At 34.2% G+C, this 24,414-nt stretch overlaps 1 protein-coding gene across 6 annotated transcripts in view; it reads right to left on the bottom strand.

Annotated features, from left to right (window-relative positions):
* GRIK2 (glutamate ionotropic receptor kainate type subunit 2) overlaps positions 1-24,414 on the bottom strand; it is a 427,988-nt gene that overhangs the window by 72,126 nt on the left and 331,448 nt on the right. For 4 of the 6 annotated variants that reach the window (XM_042803250.1, XM_033008456.2, XM_033008459.2 and 1 more), the window contains one exon: positions 23,786-24,003. In XM_042803250.1, the coding sequence (XP_042659184.1) occupies positions 23,786-24,003 (218 nt within the window). Of the gene's footprint in view, positions 1-12,278; positions 12,470-23,785; positions 24,004-24,414 lie in introns of those variants that run through there. The other 2 variants (XM_042803253.1, XM_042803252.1) reach the window with 2 other exon arrangements.

The raw sequence follows: 24,414 nt of genomic DNA on the forward strand, positions 1-24,414 counted from the left end.
ACACAGTATGAATAGAATGCAGAGACAAGTCGTATAGAATGTTTTTCCATTCTGAATGTATCCCATGACTAAAAGACAAAACTTACACTCCACCTGACTAAATTGAGTAACAAAGGGTTATTAGGGATGAAACACACGCACATCCTAGTGTAGCCAACGCTGAAATTTCAGGTGAAGTGCCTTCTTTGCCTTCTCTCATTTTAGAATGTTAATCTGTTAATCTATTTGCTCTTCCATTCATAATAACCCACAAAAGTGGGATCTCTTAAATGGTATGGACTGAAGGGGTTCTTCCCTTTGAATATCTTCCATTAAAAAATGCAGATATTCCTTCTAATATATTTTCTACAAACTGAGTCAGTGGCTAAAACCAAGCTATAACAGCACCGCTGTCACTGTAGAAGTAAGGAAAGATGCAATCATCCTGTTTCCAGACCAGTCCCTGGAGGAATGTTAGGCCCCTAAAGGGACTTAGAAGGTGGCACTTAGCTGTTCAGAATAGCAAGACTTAGTCATTTCTCCATAACATCAGAAGCAAACTTTCTTAGGAAACTAAGGAAATTGCTAACTGAAGGGACAAGTAGCAACTGAGGATTTAAATGTTGTACTTTGACGAAAACAGCAATTAGATACCTAAATTATCTGTGGAACAGATGGTGTCTTAGAAGGACAACTGTTGGATACATAATTTCATTTGAGTAAGTTTAGATAGGTAGATTTGGGAGGAGTGCCGTAGAAATTTAATACAATACCCGTATTCTATAATCGATTTATCATCACCGTTGCAGTTTATCTTAAAAGAAGAATATGGTATAATAAATTCAGGATTATTTCCATCAACACTTTTTATTATAAGGAAAACATGTTTGGTTCTGGTTAGTGCTTGGACAGTATATTTAAAACTAGAGATTATCATGACATGGTATTGTTTTAATGATTCCAGTAGACTGAGTTGGTAACCAACAAAACTAAAGATACAGTTTTGGTTAACTGTAAGAGAGCAAAACAAAGAGGGCATGGAATATCTGAATTCTTGAAGTACATGGCTGAGGTATACAACTGGCATCTATCTCAAAGGGGTAAAAGAGCATTTATAGACTTTCCAAACTTCAAAAACTATGTGCACAAAGCTAGAATAAAAATAACTCTGAAAATTAAATAAAAATACATTTAGTGAGAAAGTCTTGCTGTTTGTTTTAGACCTCTTGAAGTTACTCAACTATTCTAAGCCAAGGTATTCACTTTATATTCAACATAAATGGAAAGAAAGGCTATCTCCAGAGAACAATTCTGCTAACTATCCCAATCCTACACTAACTACAGAAGTGAACTAAAAGACTTGGTCGGGTTGGATGACTAGCTTCAGTCCTCTGAAGCTAAGCAAATGAATGATATTGTTAAAGACAGAAAGATGAATGATTTCAGATAGATTTGTCCAGATGAATCTAATAACAAAGCCTAATAAACTGATGAGATTTTTCACTGAAATACTTTTTCTTTTGGAAACTCTTTTTTCTCCATATGTACAAATATTTTCAGAAAACTTTAAATTGCAAGGCAAATATATTTTCACTAGACAGCAGAACTGGAAACAGGATGAGAAAATTATATGTCCATATACCTCCCACCTTGCAGAGACTTCAGATGGGCTCAGGAAATAAGGAAGTGGGGTGTATGGGGTTTGAGACAAAGTTTTAGTAGCAGAGAGGGTTACACGGATGGCTTCTGTGAGAAGCTGCTAGAAGCTTCCCCCATGTCTAATAGAGCCAATGCCAGCTGGCTCCAAGAGGGACCCACCGCTGGCCAAGGCCGAGACCATCAGTGACGTAGGTAGCAGAGGAAGGACCAGATTAGACTATGAGAGAGTTGTTGTGAAGCCAGAGTATGTGTCCAGCTAAGCATCAACATCTCATAAAATGCATGTCATAAAATTAATCCAAATAATTGTGTTAAACCGTGGCTTTAATGGCTTTAAACCATAATGGAAGAACTTAAAACAAAAGGACCATAACACTAATGACAGAGAACTCAACATAAGTGACTAAAGGGCCTAGGGTTAGATCTAGTTGTATTTAACAACCTCATTATTGTGCAGAAATGACACAAAGGGATCACAGAGATTAGAAATACAATGAAGAACAAATATTGCATGTAGTTTCACAGTACCTAATTTAAAGAGAAACTTTCTCAGGAATAAAACTATCCACTCCTAAACATCAGTCCTGAAACCTAATAATCACAAAGATGTGTTCTGCCCTTTTGAACTTTAAAAGGCATTGTAGCGTTCTGATCTAGGGTGACCTAATAAGCACTTACTTCTCTTCTATCTGTGACAAATATCAATGCTATAGAGATGGAAAGGTGTAACATATATATTATATCTTTACAATAATGCCCAATGACAGAGGAGGCCTGCTGTTGGGGTAGAATCAACATTAAAGACCTGTTGTGGTAGTTCCACCAGCTGTGATTTAAAAGTGATAGGCTTATTTTTCTACAAGCTTATATTATCAGCTGTAGCCATGCACAAAAAAAAAACCCTGAGGAAATATTAAATGATAAAGCTGTTAAGAAAGTAATAATCACTTTGTTTATGTCAAATCATCCAAGAGCACTTAAAAAACAGTGTTATTATTAATATTTGTATATCCAGCTTTTTAAAAATTTTTGATAAGAGTAACTCCTCCATAAAATTGTTATGTATATAGAAATCTGATAAACATAAATGCTGCATATGTGAATATGAGAATTTTGTTCTTTATTGTGTGAAAAAGATAACTGAGTTTAACAAATCAATTTTTAAGAAGCACAATGAAATAGGACACCCATAAGATAAATTGTACTATAGCTTGTATGAGCTACGATTCAATCTTCCTAGTTTCAAGAGAATTTTTCAAGAAACCAGGTTCTAGTATGGTCTAATTACATTTGTTTTTAGGAATAAAAAGCAAAGACATCAGCTGAGACAGTGAAGTTTGAAAATGGCTTTTCAAACTTATTAAATTTTGTTTCACCATTACATATAACCTTTAGAGTATAAAAGTATAAGAAGAAACATTTGCATTTAAATAAACATAAATGTTTTAAAAGAACCACTATTGTCTATCAAATAAAACTATACTATTATAGCATTAGTAAAGAAAAACAGCTAGAAAATTGAAGCACCTAAGGAGAATGATGCTAACAGCAATTAAAGAGATGGGATAGCTCTCTTTTCACTTGAAACTGCTTATTTTTTCTACAATGCATAACAGGTAACTCTTGTGTTAGAGATTATTATTAAACATACAACTATGTTTCATTAATCTTATCCTCCCCTTTCACAGAAAATTTTTAAATCAGCTCTTCAGCCTCATAAATGTAGGTAAATTCCTCCCTTCATTTGAAATCCATTAAACTTCAGTGAGGACAGGTTATCCCTTCACATTGGCACAATTAGCACATTAGCAAAAATTTTCAAGAAATTTGAAATCTTAAGGTAATTTAACCTGGTTAGCAGGGATAAAAATTTAAATAGCAAACCTACCTGAAAGAATAAGACTCAAAGCTTTACAACACTGATCATACCTTGTTTCAGGGAATGATTTCTGTGAATTACAGTCTGAATGGAAGAGTAATTTTTGCTCAGAAATAAACTTTGCTTCAAATAAAAAAGAAACAAACAAACAAAAATGAAAAAACACGACAAATAAACCAAACCAAAGAGGCAAGAGGAGAGAAAGTAAGGTAGATTTGTTAAAAAAAAAAAAAAAGTGTTCTCTGGCAGAATGTAATTTTTGTTCTAATACGAATTTTGATTCTTTGTTATTTTAGCCAACTGCAATATTTAGAGAATCCTACAGTCCAATTTCTTTGGTGTTTATGGTGTTTTGAGACAGAAATAAACTTTTTGAACCTAAATGTGCATATTTTAAGTTAGATTCAGTTGTCTAGTTCCATGTATTATGAACTTCAAAATTAAGGTCCAAATTTCAGATTTTATGATCACAGATTGGTTTAATTAAAATACTGATTGAATGTTTACAAGTTCAGGGTGACACACAAAATTTAAGTGTTAATCTTAATTTACTTCATGTCTTTTTTTTTTTTTTTTTTTTCTGATCTGGCTTTTGTTTCATTTTTTGCATGGGTACTTTTGTTGGTTATTTTGTTTTTGTTTTTGTTTTTTGTTGTTGTTGTTGTTGTTTTATGGATTTTTATTTTTTTCTGTCCAGCTATTTCTTTCTGTAGGACTGTCTCTTTAATAAAACAGATCTAAACTTCCTGTCTACTAAGCTTGTGCAAACTTCATTGCATTAATACAGAGCTGAGGAATTAATCAGAAGACCTGGACACAAGCAAGCTGTTAAGACTGCAGATGGCCTATGTAGAGATAAAGATTTCCATGACAAGAAGATATTTGGACATGTGAAAGCTGAGTAACTTTATTGCAGAAAATGGTAACCAGATCATCACATTAACATGTGGGATTCTACTGTAAAGGCAAAGTCTTGTCACCACATAAAAATTAAACGACTAATGTTTCAGACCTTCTACTGTCTTTTATCATCTTAACATGTGAATGTCAGGGTTTTCCATTCAGAATTTTGTTTTTTATGAATTGCAGCACATAGCTAATTTCAATCAGATTTTAAGTATTTGAATTGCAATACGGCTTTAATATACATCCACATTAATACAGTGCCTGGGATATTGGAGACAAAAAAATGTAAAACAGTAAAAACCAATCAAACAGACAAACAAACAACAACAACAACCAAAAAAAAAAAAAAAAAACAAAAAACCAGGAGTCATTATCACTAATATGATAATTAGCCAGTAATTGAGTTGCAAGTATCTGAAGTTAACACGGGAATGAGCATGGTATAATTGTCTTGTAAACAGATGAGCGAACAAGATACTATATTCATGAGAAAGTGCATTGATGTATGTTACTCTATTTCTGACAGTACAGCAGAATTAAAATAACTTTCTATATAGGTAGAATTTAAAGTACAATTACTGACAAGCATTAGCTCTAATTTAAGAATTCATTTTTCAGAATGTCCCAAGAGACAAAACTGACCTGGAGCAATCAAGGCCATAAAGACAACCAGAAGAGAGAGCTGAATGTTATCAGTCAAAAGGAGAAGCATTGTTCAGTAGTTGCCACAAAGGAGCTGGGGAAGGAAATTAGCTCAGCAGACCTTCTATCATTATTCTATGCCTCCTAAATATAAATTAACATATAAAAGTATCTATATGTTCCTTGAGATCTTTCAAATCCTTGTTGATGTTAGTTCCTTACTTCAGTAAAACACAGTGAATTTAATACGCCAAACTTTTTAATGGGATGAATTTGATGGCACCAGCAACAGCCCTCTTTTTTCATTCTGTATATTTCTGCATCAAGAATCTGTGAACATCCTGCAGCAAATTTTCATATATTTTCTGTCAACCAATTTAGCAGAAAACATTTTGGCAAAGTGGATCTCTGAGTGTATTAGTTTAAGTGAAAATTTAGAGGAAAGAGTTTTTGGTAACTGTACATAGAGAGTTTTGCTGCAATTTCAAATTAATGATCTGATTAATACCCATCTATTTGACTGGAAACTTTTGACACAATTCACTGTGACTAGTTGCATAGGGATACAAAGTTCAGGGCTTAAAAGAAAAAAAGACAGCAATAAAACCACTGTCCTTATTAAAGTGTAAAGTTTTACCTGATACAATTGTTTTGAAAATGCATGAGATGATGAAAAAAAATTCTTAGATTTAGGATTACGATAAAAAGTTATCCTATACTAACTAGAGAATCAGATTCTTCTGATAAACACTTTTCTTCATGTCACCTGCTTGCATTAATGTGTTAAGTTTCCTGCAGCTGAGCTTTGAAGCAGCTCTATTCCTAATCTTTTTCTGCATCACTACAATATAGTTACTGGGGAAAAGTAGTTTAACTTAATTCTTTCAACTTTATTGTTGTGGCAATCAATTAAATGCTCATTGTTTTTACAAAACTGTCAGGAGACCTACAGTGAAAAATAATACAGCTTGTACAGTCTAATTAGCTAAATTGCAATTTTTAATGAATGAGAACCTACCTGTAGTGACAATCAAATATTGTCACTAGACTTGGTCTATAGGGATTTTCCTTTTTTCCTCTTTTTTACAAGAGCTTACAAAAAGCTAATTTTTATGGAATTTATGCAAACACAGTTACAGAACATGCTCTATAATACATGTATTCACACCATATTTTCTCACTCTGAAAACTACAATACTCAATGCTTTTTATAAAAGAGGAACAATAAGTGAACTGAAAATATACAAGGGGGGTCATTACACTTCTAAAGCAATGTTAGTTAAAGGAACAGATTTTATACCAGCTGAATAGCTGTCAGAGCACTCATTTATAGGTCATCTCAATCACAGGTGAATTTGACCCTGAATCACAGTGCACTTAGAAGATATATTTTGGCTATAAGGGTGTGTCATTTCTTCTGAGAAAGTACAAAAGCATTGCAATAGAGCAATAGAAATAAAGGTTTGTCCATGTCCACTCATATTAGACAAGAAGGCTGAAGATTTCAGCCTTGAATGTTTAAAGTTTTTCATAACTTCAAGAAGCTGACATTTAATAAATTTCAGTGTAATTAAATAAGTTTATTTTCTCTATTACTAATGCAGATTTACTACCTAAAATAAGAGACTAATAAAGTCTGAATCGTAAATGATTTCATGTTAGATACATCTCTAAATATTACTGCTATCTCTGTTTTGCCTGCTTTGATAAATTGTTGTTCAAAGCAGCAAAAATACAGAACAAGAGATTATTTAACAGATTTTTATGATGTTTTTGTCTATGTTTACTGAGGCACAAAATACTTGGTCTTGGACTACTGGATGACAGGAATGACTCAGCCTCACTTCAAAGTCAAAGACAAAACAATTTTCTCCTGTTGCCAAATGTATCTGTAAACACTGAAGGCAGAAACAACTTGCTTGTAAACATCATTGCACAGCATTCTAAAATGAAAGAGAAATCTTGACAGATATGTGATGTTCATTTAAGCTCTTAATGTCAAAATCCTCAGTTCTGCCCCTTGTTTTGAACTTTGGAGGCACAGGAAGCTGAAGCACTGCAGAGTACTCAGCAAATCAAATTCCATTCTGACGTTAAATATCTAAACTGTCAGTGCAACCTTTGATTCAGTGTGTGCCCTAGTGCATTTATTTGTTTCTTAGTGTGATCAGAGCTCAAGAACCAAGAAAAAATAATTTTCAACCCATGCTGGATTTCAGTGAGAAAGGTGCTTTTAGGTAATGAATGCTGACTCCTCCTCCACATTGCCAATAAATATAATTTGTTCTAAGTATTTATTGAGCAGACTAGGGGCAGAATGTCCATTAAGTAGTATTTTAATTCAAAAATAAGTGAGGTGAGAAAATTGCTTCAATGTTTTATAATAAATATGTATACATCCCTGTAACTAGAGATATCCTTAGAGAAAGATATATGATTAAGGAGTTGAGCTATTTTTTTTAAGGCAAAAACCCCCTGTGTTCAGTCTCAAGAACACAAAATCTAATTCTCCTTTTTGAATATAAAGCATCTCACAAGTTTTAAAAGTGAATGAATAAAATCTGTCAGCAACTATTTCCCTCCAAATATTCTATTCTCACTAACACCTGCTCCTTTTTACAGCATGCTCAAAAAAGCATTCAACTGCTATCAGCGACTGTAAGCTCTCATACTGACAAATACTATCTAAGATGCACTGACTTGCCAGCTCAACATCACTCTATTTACTGACTCTCCAGTTCTGCCATTCCTTGTAGGACAATCTCTCTAAAGAACATGCACTTGATTGATGTATTGAAACTCAGTTTTTCTGTAGCAGTTCCTGTGTGGACAAACATTGAAAAGTTGTCTATATTGTTCAGAAAAAGAAACAAACATAAATGTCCAAACTAGACCCAAACCAAGGAACTTTCTAACAAAACCCCTAAATATATGTGCTCTAGAGTAATGATAACATGTTGCTTGTTTCCTGTGAACATGCTCCAAAAGCAGCATTTACACTCATCTACAATATAGTACTCACCCAGGGACACAATTCTTGTCCCAGAGTCATTGCACTGTATCTGCTTGCTTCAGAGAGAGAAGAAATTGCAACATTCCAGTTTAAAACTAATAAAATCTTGATCACTTAGTGCAATTTCTGACATGGATATGTACCTAGCTTTTTAACTGTTGTTAAAGTGACTCTTTCAGAGCTGGAGTCATGAAAGCCATCATATTCTAATTTTCTGAAAGCTTGATAGAACCAATATTCTTAGTATAGATGAAGTGTAATGAAGCACTTTCTTTCCCATAGGAAAGTCTTCCACTCATATTCTTTGATGCCAGCTAACCTTCACATCTGCTATTTCCCTATTGATTGCTACAACTTGGCACTTTTGTAGTGTGTCTGATGAGGCAATTCTATTCAATGACACCACTTCCTCTTCAACAAAAGGGGTGCAGTAAAATAGCAGTGTGTTTCTTATACCTTCAGGGGATATGCTGTGTGCAAATTATACAGACAAACATGCAGTCATTATTTATATGTTTACATGGAGAAGAAGAGTGTTTGTTCCTTTTATACTGAACCACTGCTTATGTAAAATTATGCAAAGTAGATCTGGTTTTGAATATTTCAAGCAAATGAGGAGTCATTCTGGGTCCCACTTTAAAAATCTATCTCAAAATACATGGTGTTCACTATAGAAATAAGCTTGAAATTAGTCATCACTTAAAATATGATCCAAACATATATTTACAAATCACTAATGCATTTAGAGAATAACAGAGTATGTTTGTTTTGTTGTCCTTGAATATAGACATCAGAGACTGCTTTTTTCAATTAAAATGAAATAATTTCTCTTTGACACATATTACATTAATGAAATATTTCATTTGAAATTAAAATGGTAAGTAATATCAATTATTTAATAGTCCTCAATTATAACGTTGTGGGAAATACCAGCATGACAAAAAGAAAAGCACTGCATGTTTAAATTAAAGATCAAATATAAAATTTTGGTTTCAAATAGACTGAAACTATTAAACCATTGTTGTATTTGCATTTTACTTTGGCTTTCCTCTAGTCCAAGCCTCTGGATATGTAACATTTAACTGACTTTTTTTTTTTTTTTTTAATGAAACTTCAGCTTCTTTAAGCTTTAAGAGCCACAGCTTGTTTCATGTATAGTTTTACTTGGAATTACCTCACTTTTTTTTTTATATCTTTAAGTCTAGATTCACAAAGGTATTGAAACACCTAATACCTTCTAAAATCAATGGGAACTTATTTATAAAAGGAGCACAGAAGTAAGAAATAAGGACATAGTTCCATTTTAGTATTTTCAGGTTGCATGAATATTTTAACAATTAATTTGCTTTAAGTTGAACCAGTACAACTAAGAAAAAAAAATATTTGGGAGCAGGACAGAAAACAGTATTCACCTCTTCTTCCAACTTTTATACTAAAGATTGGAATCAGACATTATTGATTCTACTGACAATATTTTAGAAAAACTGCTAAAGATTCTCACTAACATATCCAAATCAAGACTGTTGATTCAACTGTTACAGTTAACAAAACAGAGCCAGGAGAGAGGCCCATAATTATCTATACTGTCTCTTAGCATGGGACCTGTAACAGTTTTGGCCTGTCCTAAGGAATAACATCCCAAACAATACATGGGCTCCTACCCAAAATAATAGCTTTATATTTTGGTTATCCCTGAAGTGACCAGGCAGTTAGACTAGATAATCATTGTAGGTCACTTCCAACTGAAACATTATTATTCTATTCTATTCTATTCTATTCTATTCTATTCTATTCTATTCTATTCTATTCTATTCTATTCTATTCTATTCTATTCTATTCTATTCTATTCTATTCTATTCTATTCTATTCTATTCTAATAATTTCCCCTCTGTTTCACCTTCTAACCAAGAAGCCAAAAAGTACAGAAAAATAAAATTTGCAAAAGAGAATTAATGATTCAGAATTTTTCAGGGGATATTTGTTCTGGATGTAGGCAAATTTTACTTTTTCTGTAAAAAAAAAAAAAAATCTGTAAACAAGGATTTTATTTCTGCTGTGTCGGCCTATTGACATATAATCTCCCATATGCATGCAGAAACACAAACATGTGAATAGAACTTGACTATACAATCAAAGAAACAGGAATCAATAACTGCAGTGTTGTCATCTTCAGGCTTGAAGGTGATTTCATGTTCTAAAAATTTACAGTGTAGATTCTTTTGCCTGCTTATTCTTGTTATTCTTTTTTAATCCAGGAAAAACAGGCAAAATAACAAACAACAATAAACAATGGTCCCTTTCCTATAAGTGTCCTAATAGTTGCCATAACAGTTGTAAATTAAACCATATCAAAATTTTGGAAACCCAAACCCTGTCTTAGAAGATGACAATGTAAAAATGTTTAGAGCTTGAAGTGGTTTTAGAAATGGTAATATGCATATATCCTAGGGATTTCATCATTTCTTGATTAACACCTACTGAATTTAATAATTCAGTTGACCCAATTTTCTGAACTGTACCTTTTAATTTAAAGTTTCCATGAAAACTCTGGCATTGAATATGTCAAGATTACCACATATTTCCAACAAAATATGCAAACAATGCAAACACATCACTGGCACACACATCAAAAGCCTGCATCTGTCTCTCTAATTTGATTTTTAAAAAATTAATTGGACTCATAAATGTAAAAAAAAAAAAAAAAAAGACAAGCTATACAGTAGATGACACAGCAACATCTGTCTAGCTGGTGGAGGATAAATGTACTCATCCTCTAATATGATTAAGCATATGGAGTCACCTGAACAAAGCAAAATGGTGGATTGTGTTTATTGCTTGTTATTTTTACTTTTGTTTTTGAAAGATAGGCTTTTGCAATCACTGACTTACTTTTAGGAACACCCACTGTGACCAGTTCAGTCTTTTTAAACACGACATTTATAAACACAGACCCGAATTTTGTCCACTGTCCAGCTGAGACTGTAAGCCAAAATGTGAACCTTTTCTAAGATTTGAAAGATATTTTTCTCTTTGTTTTTGTGTTAATTTCAGTGCCAACATGTAAGAAAATAAACTCCTCAAAGCCTTTAACCAATAATCTAAAATAAGACAAATATCCCCACAGTGCTAGTTAAGTCAGTCAGTTTTATTATAGAATTAGAATTATTTGTATTATTCCTTGCAAAACGATCATTTGCATACATAGATATTTTTTAATCACAGCCTCTCCCTACAATCACACTGAAGTTTATACATGTATGAAAGGTGCCTAATGCTTAAACAGTGATCAGAAATTCTATGATTCATCTTACATACTTGTAGCCACCTACACATTAAGCATCTAGATCAAGGTATCAATCTATGCTTCTCTGTAGTCAATGGGAAAAGTTCTGTAACTGAAAAACACTGTCCTTCTAGGACAGTTACTTAAGGTAGTATGGAAGAACTGCTTTCTGGTGCCTTTCAGTTTTTTTCTAGTGCCAATAGAAGGCAACTAGATGATTACTTCAAAGCAGGTATCTCCATTTTAGAGTGAGGAGAAACCTGCCTTACATGTTTCAAAAAGTACTTCTTTCCTAGTAAAACAAAGATTTGTGACGAAAATACAGGATCTTGTTATGTCTTCCTATTAAATTCTCTCAATCAACAGTTGAGATTCTTTCTTTTACTAATCCACCAATTTACCAATCTATTGCTATTAGAGTCTTACTCTACGCATTCTGCAGAACTTCAAGAATGCAGCCTATTCTTGGTTTTAATCATTATCATTTTATGGATGCCACACTTAATTTTAAAATTTTTATATCTATAAGAGAATAATAAATTATCTTTGCTACACATTACCTACGAAGTGAAACTAGACACATTATTGGTTGATAGTATTAAAATAGGGTTTGTATAATGCAATACAGTGTAAGAAAATAGAATAAGAAAAATTGAAGGAGTTTTTTAATTACTTGATTCCATCCCTAATGTAAACAAATGTAAAAATAACAGAAAACATCTCAAATCACACAATATTAAAACTGCAATGTTTGTCAGTTCTGGTTGTTTTCTGTTAGGGTTATTCCACTAAAAGTTAGAGATTCGACTTATCAAAAGAAATTCTATATTTCTGAAAGCAAAACCAAAGATCTGAAGATCAAGACCAAGAATCTTAATGCTTTTTAGAAGTGTTAAGAAATTTATCAAGAGAATTTAGAAATCAAGCTCTATCTTGAAAATAAATCCAGAAATACATTATCAGCTGAATAAGAATGTAAAAAACAATGGCCTCATTATTGTTTATGAGATGATCCTTATAGTTTCCTTTCAATCCTCCTTTCATCTTTGATGATATGATTTGAAAAGACAGATCTTGAGACAGCCAAGTCTTCGTCATTATGAACAGGCTGTACCAAAAAAAAAAAAAAATCTCCTTAATTTCAGAAGAGAGTTTTCTTGTATGAGACACCTGTGACAGGAAGAGGAAACCATGACTGAAATTTCAGTGTTTCCTCTGCTAAATTCTGATTTTATCAGTAGCCAAACCCTTGATTAAAATACCACTGTTAGATTGTACAACTATAATGAATGGTGCTCAGCATATTTGTACTTCAAGGAACAAAAGCTGCATTAAAAATACTAGATGTAGCCATAAAATAAATTAAGGAACCAAATTGTTGGTTCTGTTCAATAAGAGAAAATTCATCCCGAATAAAAATACATTTGATTGATATATGTCTGGAAAGGCTTAGAAAGACATTCTATCATCGAAGAAACTATCTGAGAGCTTCTTTGCCAGATAAAGTAAAAGGGTGAAAGAAGCGCTAGACAGCATTCCCAACAAATTACAGAAAATGTCTTCCTTCTTTCCTAAAGTTTCTTTACGGATGTGTTTTCTTTTTCAGGAAGTGGAAATATATGAAAGAGTACATGAATCTTCTAGCAGACCTGTCGTGTAGAAACATTTTAAGAGTTTTGAAAGATTCCTTGTAAGCCAAGGAAAGTAAGTGTCTCTTGCATCAAAAAATAAATAATGAAAGACAGAGAAACAGAGAGTAAGAGCAACAGAAAGAGGAACTTAACAGTTTCTATCTTACCACTGGCCTTCAGTTGCACAACAAAGTAAGAGTTCTTCAAAGAAAGACCAAAACCGACAAGTCTTCAAAGGCCTCCAGGATATTTGTTGTATTTTATAGCTCATTGAAGGGGAACTGATTTCAGTTCTCAAATGGAAAGATAGACTACTCAAATACAAATATTTTAATGTAAGCAATGCTACATCCTTTGTTAATTTTCACAAAGTCTAGTTTCTAACTAGAAATAATAGTTTACTAACAGTATGTATTGATATAATAAAAGGTCTAATACTCCCTTCAAATCACAATAATTCACAACAGAATTCACAACTTATCTGAATTTTGGTAGCCAATTCTATTTAAATATCTCTTATGAGAACTCAAATTCGGGATAAAAGAACATATTATTTATGATCATCACCATTATTATGAGTGACTGTGTCAGCTTTTAAGATGTGAAAAAATATACTACACACTCCCCCCAATTTCCTATGCAATGAAATGATGAGTAAATTGAAAGATCACATGCCGTAGCTGAACAAATAAAAAAATGCTAAGAAATGTATTGCTTATCTTTGATCCAACATATTCATGGGCAGATAATCCTCTGTTCATTAGGCTACTCTGATCATAAAGCACTGACTGGTCATGGCTTGGACAGATATACTCTTTGCTGGGTAAAATCTGGATGGATGGACAGGCCCAAAGTGTGGTGGTGAACAGAGTAAAATCCAGTGGGCAGTCGGTCACAAGTGGTGTTCCCCATGGCTCTGTACTGAGGCCAGTTCTGTTTCATAACTTTATAAGTGATCTGGAAAAGGGGACTAAACACTCCCTCTGTAAGTGCAGAAGACACCAGGCTGAGTGGGAGTATTGATCTGCTTAAGGGTAGGAATGCTCTACAGAGGGATCTGGACAGGCTGGATTGATGGGCCAAGGCCAATTGAATGAGGTTCAACAAGGCTCAGTGCTGGGTCCTCAACTTGTGTCACAACAACCCCTGCAATGCTACAGGCTTGGGGAAGAGTGGCTGGAAAGCTGCTGGGCGGAAAAGGACATGGGGGTGTTGGTCAACAGCCAACTGAATAGGAGTCAGCAGTGTGCCCAGGTGACCAAGGCGGCCAATGGCATCCTGGCTTTTATTGGAAACAGTGTGGCCATCAGGTCTAGGAAAGTGATTGTCCTCCTGTACTCAGCACTGGTGAGGCCACACCTTGAGTACTGTGTTCAGTTTTGGTCCCCTCACTACAAGGAAGACATTGAGGTGCTGGAGTGTGTCCAAAGAAGGGCAAGGAAGCTGGTGAAGGGGCTAGAGAACAAGCCTTATGAGAAGAGGCTGAAGGAACTGAGGTTGTTTAGTCTGGAGAAAAGGAGGCTCAGGGGAGACCTTATCACTGTCTACAACCACCTGAAAGGAGGTTGCAACAATGTGGGTGTTGGTCTCTTTTTCCCAAAAAACAAGCAATAGGACAAGAGGAAATGGCCTCAAGTTGTGACATTGGAGGTTTAGATTCGATATTAGGAAAAATTTTTTCACCAAAAGGCTTGTGAAGCATTGGAACAGGATGCCCAAGGAAGTGATTGAGTCACTATCCCTGGAGGTAATTAAAAGATGTGTAGACATAACACTTAGAGACATGGTTTGGTGGTGGTCTTGGTACTGTTAGGTTTATAGTTGGACCTGATGATTTTCACAGTTTTTTACAACCTAAATTATTCTATGATTCCATGTATAGCTTAGTATATATTTTTTATATATATATAAACCTATATTGTGCAGATTAAGGATCTTGAATACAATAAATACAAGTTCAATTAATGCATGGGTACTGAAAAATATTTAAAAGGCATTCATATCCAATAAAGCTTAGGTAATTATTACCATAAGTATATTGAAAAAAGGATGGTTTAACTAATCTCAACAAACATTCTGTTCGGAGCAATGAACAAGTCTGGAGAAGAAATTCATCAGTATACTAAGACTTTAGGTGGTGTCCAGGGCAATTCTGGCACTGGAAATATTTCTCTACACAAAGCAATGTTAACGCAGTTGGACAATACCTCAGTAGTATCATATATAAACTGACAAGTTGGAACCAAGTATTCACCTCTTCTAATGAATGGAGCCTTTCAGGCTGCTTCAGTGTGCAGAAACTCAACATTGAATGTTGCTCATATGGCAGGATCTCACACAAAAACAACTAAACCAAGAGACAGTTCACTCTGGCGAATTGTTTCTGAATCACATTCCCAGAATGAGTCATAGATCAAATCTGCAAACTTTATATGGATACTTGGTGATAGTTGTATTTGCTTTGAAGAGCAAGACGATATTTTTCAGATTCTGATAGTTAAAAATGTTCTCATGTGTACTCTCAATTTCCTAAACAAACTCTAACTCTGAAATGTGTCTTTCATGCAGAATGTTGTTTGCAGTTGAAGAATTCTCTGTGATGCAGTTCAGTTCCCTTTCTCACCTTGCTTATGATCTAAAGACAGATGTAAAGAGAAAAAAGCTGAAAAGAGAAAAGGAAAGTGTTCCTGTCCTTTTTCCCAGGGGAAATCAGCATGAAAAGGAGAGAAAGGTGATAAGGCTAGATAGCAATTAGGTTATTTATTTCTGAGGAAAAATCCTTGCAGCCAAACCTATGATCAGAACCCAGAGTTCAGTCATTCTCTTAAAACTGATCCTGTCAGCAGTACCATTACAGGCCCTGAGGAGGCCAAAAACTGCATCAGGTGAGAGAAAGGATGCAAAATGGCTTACCAGTTAAGAAAAAACCTTGTACATAAGGACAACATACTTTCTGGAACTATCAGCATCTACATTGTTGCCACTTTTATCATCCTCACACTTCCAAATGTCTAGGCAACAGAACTCACTTCCCAAAGATTGTGCATTCCCAATGGCTTTCACATTTAACAGGGTGATACAAGATTGCCCTGACAAGGAAACGGACACCCTCTGCTCCCCTCCCATCAGTTCCAGCATTCTAGCAGCCAGAAGAGCTTTCTTTGCAACTAAAAAATAAAAATGCAACAACAAAAATGATTCATTTTCAGTTGGATCAGAAATCTGGACTGACTCTTGCCACAGCCCTATGATATGTAGAGCCAACAGAGCTTGAGACTGAATGCAGGAGAAAAGGTTGGACTACAGAATGGGTTTCTCTTAACTACAAAATGATTTTTCAAATATCTAGATTATAACATTCCTCTGAATCAGCTATATTTGGTAGAAATTCTTGTCTTCTACTGGTAAAAAATCCTGACACAATTTAGGACTCAAAATGTGGTCTGGATTATATTTGACTTTCTATGGAAAAATGTACAGTTAATTAGCAATTTTTTTCCCACCCTCTGGGCTCTGATTTCTTGTATCCTGTATTTCTAGCCAAGTGGCAATTAGACCTTGTATTTTACCATGCCTTATACACTGCAAAAGTCTAGATTTATTCAAACTCCATCAGGCACCTAGAGTATGGATCACTAATGCATGTACATTAATTAATACATATTGTTGTCAGATACAATTTTGAAAAATAATAATGTCAACATAATTATTCATTAATACCACATGTTATCCGGCATCTTATTAAGAGTGATTACTATCTGGATATATGGCACAATGCAGTAAAAATCTCTGCAGAAATGAAAAGTTGACTAGTCCTTGTGTTCATCTTTTTCAGCCTATAATGTAGGAACAGGGGAAAAGCATATAAAGAATGAAGAACAGGGAATAGGGAAAGGGAAGGGAAAAGGCACAGGTGTGGACAAAGGCAAGGGTGGAAAGGTAGTGGATTTCTACCACATTCCATCTATTTTTTTTTTAATTTTCATGCCTCAGCACTGAGATCCCACAGGCAGCGAAACATGCTTTTATTTACTGCAGGAACAGTAATGGCTCTGGCAACCCCAGAAAAGGAGGATGGTCAAGACAGCTCAAAACCATTTCAGTCACTTTGTCCCAGTACCTAGAGAGTTGGTTGAAATAAGACCCTTTATGTGAATTAGTTCTTCTTTCTACCCCTGGATTCAGAAGAAAGACAGTTTACCTCAAAGAACTTAATGGTACCAAATTTATCTGAATTTATTCCACTTAGAATTCAAATGCACTGCTGTTCTTGATATAGTTTGTGTTAATGCACCATCTAACTTACCTACTTTTACCTAGCTTCCTTGATCTTTCAAAGAAATAAGTAGAACCCAGTGAGGCAGAGATGTTTTGAGGTCCCTGGACAAAGCTTATATCTCATTCTAACAGATTCTGTCATTGCAGATTCAATTCTTAAAAGTGTATGGAGGAGCCACAGGCTTTGCTTTACAGGTTTGCAACCAGGTCTGCTTTTTTTTTGTACATTCAAATAAGTAGTGGTTAACTGAATAGGTGTTCCTGCAAAGAGAATAATCATGGGAGAAGGGAAATAATGCATTTCAACTGTATGTATTTGTAGCAAATAGCCACAAAACATGATGATGAAAAAGAAGAAAAAAAAAATAAATATAAGATTATATGGTATTTATGTTTAATTCTCTTTTTAGTCATAAGTGTCATGTGGTTTTCCACATAAGAACAAGTCTGTGTTTGTTACATTCAAATGTAATGTATCTATGAAGTGAAATAATTTTAAAGCAAACTGGACATGTGTCTGTGGTATCTGCTACCAATTATTTTTCAAGCATTATCTAGATCAGCACATGGAGGCTGGGATCCAAAAAACTGTTAGCCATTAGTCACTGTCAGTTAGTGGATAGCTGAGAAGCTCAGAAGTGGCTTTTCTTTCATCTTTGACTTGAGAGTCCACTAGATAATTGATACTCATTGCTAAACTACATAATGTTTTATTCGCAGCATTCAACTAAAGGTTTTATGTGTGTATATGCCCATGTGCATATACTTATTTGTTAAACAAATAAATGTCATTTGTCTATTACAATGTTCAAACCCAGGTTTGAAAAACCCACTGAAGTTATACTGTCTTTATGCAAGTCAATGCCAACATCACTCATGACAGTTGAATGACATTTGTACCTTTATTCTTGATGGCTTTTCTTCATTTATGTCAGGGGATCTGTCATTTGCACTCTAGTTGCAAGCAGTGGAAAAATTCCCCTACAACTCCTCCTTTCAGCCTTAAGAGACTATTTCTTAGATTTTGCGATGTATAGGTAGAGCTTCATGCTATTTCTTTTAACAATAGGCTGAGAATTTGGAATAGGAAGATAGATACTAAGTGCTGAATTGCTGCCTCCCCGAATTTCCTGAGGGAGGCAGTAACCTAGGGTAAAAAGTAAGGGGAGGGTGGGAAACTGAAAAGGGTCAACAGCATGAAACTTTGTGGAGAAAAAGCAGTGTGGGAAGAAATGGAAGATATTGTAGAAAAATAGAGCTGGGGTATAAAATAGGGTCCTGTAGAAGAAAAGAAACTGGCAAATGTAAATGATAAATAGAATAGGATATCTAAGGTGTGTGAGTCAGATATCATGAATTAGTCTGCTATCTGCCTTTCACCAAGTGATCCTGAAAAAGTGTTTCAACTTCCTTATCAGCAAAACAAGGATATAAAACACACAACTCTCACAGAGAACTAAGACGACCTTTAATTTGTGATACAAAAGAAACGACACTAATCTACTGCTATTAGAGAATGAAAAAATATTTTGCTTTTTACTGTTTGGTATGCAAATGCCTAGTAATTGTGAGAAAAGTTCCACTGTGCATGTGACTGTACAAAAACATAAAAAGGAAAAAAATCTGACATTAAAAGGTACAGATATGAAAAATTATGAGAAAAAAACAAAGTACACAGCAACTTCACCAAAAAAAAAATCTTCAAATTGTAGATCACATAAACATATGTGCTGTAGTAGTTTTCTTTGTGTGTGAGAATGGAGAACTGTAGTACAAATAGAATCAGGGTGGAATTAACATTTTTCTTTTCAATTTCAGAACTGTCATTCAGCAAGAAAATAGATACTGGGATTTTGAGAAACATAGACTGAGAGACCACAGAAATCTGAGGCAATGAAAAATCTGAGCTTTTTATCCAAGAACAGCTAGTGTGAGATAAGTTTCTTTTGTGAAAACAATAAATGCTTTTTATTTTGTTCCAAACAGGAAGGAAGGCAGGATTCTGAAACTTTAAAATGGGCAATATTGACAAAAGCCGCCAAGAGATAGGAAAAGAATTTCATAACTAGTAAAAACTCCACAATTTGAGAAATGCCAAAACATGTATCAGGAGTGGAAACTACAAGCTAGCAACAGATATGGCTTAGAATTTACTTTCACATTTCTTCTAATTCTTGGATAATATTAAGGTTATCTTTGTTGTTCTAAATTAAATGGCCCACCAGACTCACCAGGCATATTGCAGACTTGTAAAACTACTTCCTTTCCATTCTCAGACTAGATAAAAAGATCTTAAGATGAGAGAACATTGAAAACTTCCTTCACTTTCTGACTTCTAAAATGAGTTTAGTATGAAACAGTTTCTCAGACTATAAGAAGGCATAAGATGATCTAGAGGACCTAATAAACCTCTGGAGACAACATTCTCCTTTTTCATTTAATCTATTTCACAGGGATCTTTGACTCATAAGGGTAACAGTATTTTCAATGTATATCCTCTGCGTTCTCCAGGATTTTAACTTTAGCAGGTTTTAATCCAGAAGTTTGATTGTTTGTCTGACTGCCATTTAGGTTCTCCTTCAAAAAACACTCTTTTGTTTTATCACCATACAGTTTTGGCAAGGTACCAAAGGTTTTTTTAAGAAATAATTAAATGGACTGCAATATAGATAATTTATGCAGAAATTACTGTCAGTCTCATGGGCAGCTACCGAACCTCACTGTGATTGGAACTAATAACTATTACCAAGATATGATAATTTCATTTAACATTAGGAAACCATCTGGTGCCTTCATTTCTTGTTGTAACATAATACCACTGTTTTACTCATTCCACTCTCATTTAAACAAGACAAAGCATCTAAGGAAAACCATACACAGAGATGACAAATTTATCCTCTCAATCATCTTTGTGCAACCTCACCACCCCACACCCCAGAACTCATACTCAAACACAAGGTTTTGAAGTAGGAGAGACTACTAAAATCTAATCTGAGCTCCTGTATAATGAAAGCTATTTATTTCATTGAATAGTCTCTAAATCAAAAGCATAACATGTTTGGGCTATACTGTAACTATTTTCCTCACAATGGCTGCGGTGGATGAATCCAGCCTACACCTGGATAACTTGTACCAGTGGTTAATTACTTTCACTCTTAAAAATATGCACCTTATTTCTAGTCTGAATTTGCCTAACTTCAGCTTTGAAACTTGATTGGATCTCATTATGCCTTCTTCTGTTAAATTAAACAGTCATCTACTGTCAAAAGTCTCATTCCCATTAAGACACTTACAGACCATGATCAAGTCACCTCTTAACCTTCTTTTCAGCAGATTAAACAGACCAATCTTTTTCAGCTTCTAACTACAATGCTTATTTCCAGATCTATGAGTCATTCTTTAACCTTTAATGAACTCATTCAAATTTTAAACATATTTTCAAACTGTGGTCACCCAAACAGGACACAATAGTTTATTAATAATTTCCCTAATGCCATATAAAAAGGCAGTGTTACTTCCTACTTGATATTCACTTGTCTGTATATAAGAGAATATAATATATACCATTTAAACCCCTCTTTTAGCTTACTGATAAAACAGAAAGTATTCTGAAAGGAATTTTAAATGTGACTGTTTACCCTGGTTTATTACACACAATGAAGAAAACGCATGCAGACTCTTCTGTCTTCTCTGTACTATCTATACTTTTCTGTGTTATCTACATCCAGTGTCATTTCTGTCACTTAAGGTATTTTTCTGATATCTTAGTCTTCCTTTATCAGGTTCCTGTTCCTAAGTGGTTTTTTTATGTTATTATTATTTGGTAGTAGTACCTCTGAGTTGTTCAACTCTAATAGTACCTTTAAAGGCAGTTCCACTTACAGTCTCATCTTAAAATATTTTCCTTCATTTTCATTTTCTTCATGTAAGGAAAATACATTCCTGAAGCAATTTAGTTATACAAGATAGAAGTATATGTTGAAAACACACAAATACAGCTATACTATGCTGGCAAGAACTATAGTACTCTGATTTCTGAGAACCTCATTAGGTAAAAATACCTAATTTTATCAGAAAATTGACTGTAACAGATAGACTATATACAAATGTTTTGCTTTATCTTTCATAGAATATATATTTAATTAGACTGTATTCCTTACACAGGTAGCTCTAGTGAATAGCATTTACATCAAGCAAAGTCTAATTTCCACCTGGAAGTTGCTTCAGACTGCGAATCAAATGAGATTGTATAGTTTTCATTTACTTTTATTTTTGAGCATGATTTTCACTTATTGACTGAACTGCAAGAACAGTTGTAGCTACTTCTAATGCTTAAGTTTGGATCCATTTCATTAGGTAAATAATACCAGTAATTTTCATACTACTAGATAAGATAGTAAACATCAGAAAATTATTTGGAATCATTTGTTTGCTAATTGAAACATAAGTTCTTATCTATCAGTGCATTTTCATGTCACAAAACACTGTCTATCCATGATCTGTTCACACATAAATCCCACAAAATATCTTTGTTCAACAAAATGAACCTTGGTTTGACCTATAATACATCAGCTGAATAAATAAATCCTGTGGCTTGTTCTGATTTCTCCTTTTTAATTCATAGGGAAGAAGAATTTGTCAACGTACTATAACCAATACCCAATTATGTGATCTGACACCATGACTCTGTTGTGTATAAGTCTAGGTTATTTCAACTGCAAACAAAAATCTTTTATGCAGGATGTGTAAATGCTATTTCATTAGAAGTAAGTCCTCTCTAGTTCTTGGATACAATATACTAGATAAACTCAAATATATCTAGATATATAGAAACAGAAAAAGAGAGCAGAGAGAAAGACTTGTGCAGAAAAGGGAGCAGTATATTAATATGCAGAGAGGAAAAACTTCCAGAGAACGATAAATAGTCTCTGTGCACTTAAAAGCCTCACATACAAAAAAGGAAAAAGATAATGCACATATAAAAAAGGAAAAAGTGAATAAAAGAAAATTAAGGATGGGGAGAAGGAAAACTAAAAATTAAGAAGTTGCAGAGATAAGTGCTTCTGGAAACCAGAAGGAAAGACACTGGTAATTTAAACTTGCTTCTTAATATTTTAGCATTCACAGTTCGAATCTGAATTTGAACAAGTTCAAAGTTTTCTGCCAGACAGAAAAAAAAGCCCTGTGGTGTTTTCTGGTAAGTCAATAAATACCTTGTGTCATCTCTTTATGTCCCAAGACATAAATAATTTTGACTCTTTTAGAAATCTCAGTCTTTAATTTTCAATGTTGTTTCTTTTAACTGCTTCACATATTTCCTGACATCAAGAGACTTCTAATTGATTAGTTACTTCTATTAACTTCATCAAGTCCTTTTCCAACAAGTATTCTGGGGAAAATACAGAGAACCTTCCCAACGTATGCTATAAATTAAGCAGCCTAAAACATTCCAAGAAACTGAAGTTGATCTGTTTTTTCTTTCCAAGCAGAAGTTGAAAGCCCTATAATTATTTTTTAAAATTAAAACTATGTGTACACTTTGATTGGATCAAAGGTCATGAGATTAAATAATGACTATTTAGCCTTGATATCAAAATAAACTTAGTACTCTCTGAATCTGATCAGAGGAACTGAGCACACATTTTTCAATTTCTGTACCAGTTTACAAGTTACCTTGGGCCTCAGTTTTTCGACTTTCAGATGCCAATGTTACAGACACTGTAAAGCTCTAGGTGACAGCATAATAACCCAAACCCAAATTATACTAGCTAAAAGTCTTCAAAATGTACCAAAGATCAGACAAATATCACTGAACACCTCTCTCTTTGGAAGATCCAAGACACTTCTGTGCTATCAGACAGAAGGGGTTATAGAACAAATCATCCCCTCTCCCTTCATGCATACTTCTCACTAATTCAAGCCCACTTAAATGCTTGATGAAGCTAGAAAAGATAGATTTATCTTTAATCAAGCAGCATATTTCACTAGATTTCAAATTGAAGTATATTTGTAACAGGTTAATAGGAACAGAAAATCTGGAAGAATCGGAGCTTTTTACATAGACATCAAATTTCATTTAAAAGTTTCTCAAAAATACAAAGTCCAAAAGGTTTTTTCTCAGTCCAGCCAGTAATATCCTTAGTGTGGTCCAGTGGCTTGAACAAAGACTACAGTTAAGTATAATGCTACTGAACTGATACTCTAACTCTTAATCCAACAAAACTTGTTCTACAGGGCTACAGGAGATATGTCTGAGCAAAGTGTTCAGGTTTCTTCACCTACTGCACTGCTATAAATTCAATTCTTTAAGCAAAAATCATCAGAAAAAATTCTTTTTATTTCCCATGAAAGATTTTGCATTTGATTCATTTGCTATCTTGCAAATCCTGAAAAAAAATATTTTCAGTTGTTTTTGACAGCAATGGGAATCATATCTGTTGCTCCTCAGGAAGGTGCACAAACTTTCCCCCCACAATCAGGGTATAGCATATTTTCAAACAGAATATAAAGCTTACCTTAAAGAAAGTCATGGTTGCTCCATCTTCAACTGCCCCATATTCTATTTTTGTCTGCTTGGCCAAATCATCAGCAGAATCAATAGGGGATTCCATACGTTCCACTGTCAGAAAGGCGGCTAGGTTAGCAGTGTACGAGGAAATGATGATAAGAGTGAAAAACCACCAAATGCCTCCCACTATCCTGGTAGAGAGGGCTTTGGGCATGAGCTCAGAACCTAACAAAAACCAGGGGAGAAAGGTGAAACCAATGCACAGAAAACAATAAGTGTTCAGCACTTTTTGCCACAGTGGGGAGATGGAATCACTGTGCAAAAAAATCTTTAAGCTACAGGCTTACATGTACTGCTTGTACAAAAACACACAACTGAAATGAAAAATAAGAACTGATTACACTTATAAAGACAGATCTTTTTGGAGTTGTGGGAATCAAAAGATAGTAATGGGAGACTCAATGATCAGTGCCTTATATATATATATATATTTAACAATGTGAAAAAAGTCAGTACTTGAACCAGCTTTCCAGAAAAATCCTGGCTGGACTGAATCTCTAAGTTAATGGTAATACTGAAACACTTGTACAGTTCTTTATCTTCAAGGCACCAAATAAGTATTTTTTAAGTATTTTG

The sequence above is a fragment of the Tyto alba genome, unplaced genomic scaffold (genome assembly GCF_018691265.1).
Source record: "Tyto alba isolate M040663 unplaced genomic scaffold, T.alba_DEE_v4.0 Super-Scaffold_40, whole genome shotgun sequence".
Lineage (NCBI taxonomy): Eukaryota > Metazoa > Chordata > Aves > Strigiformes > Tytonidae > Tyto > Tyto alba.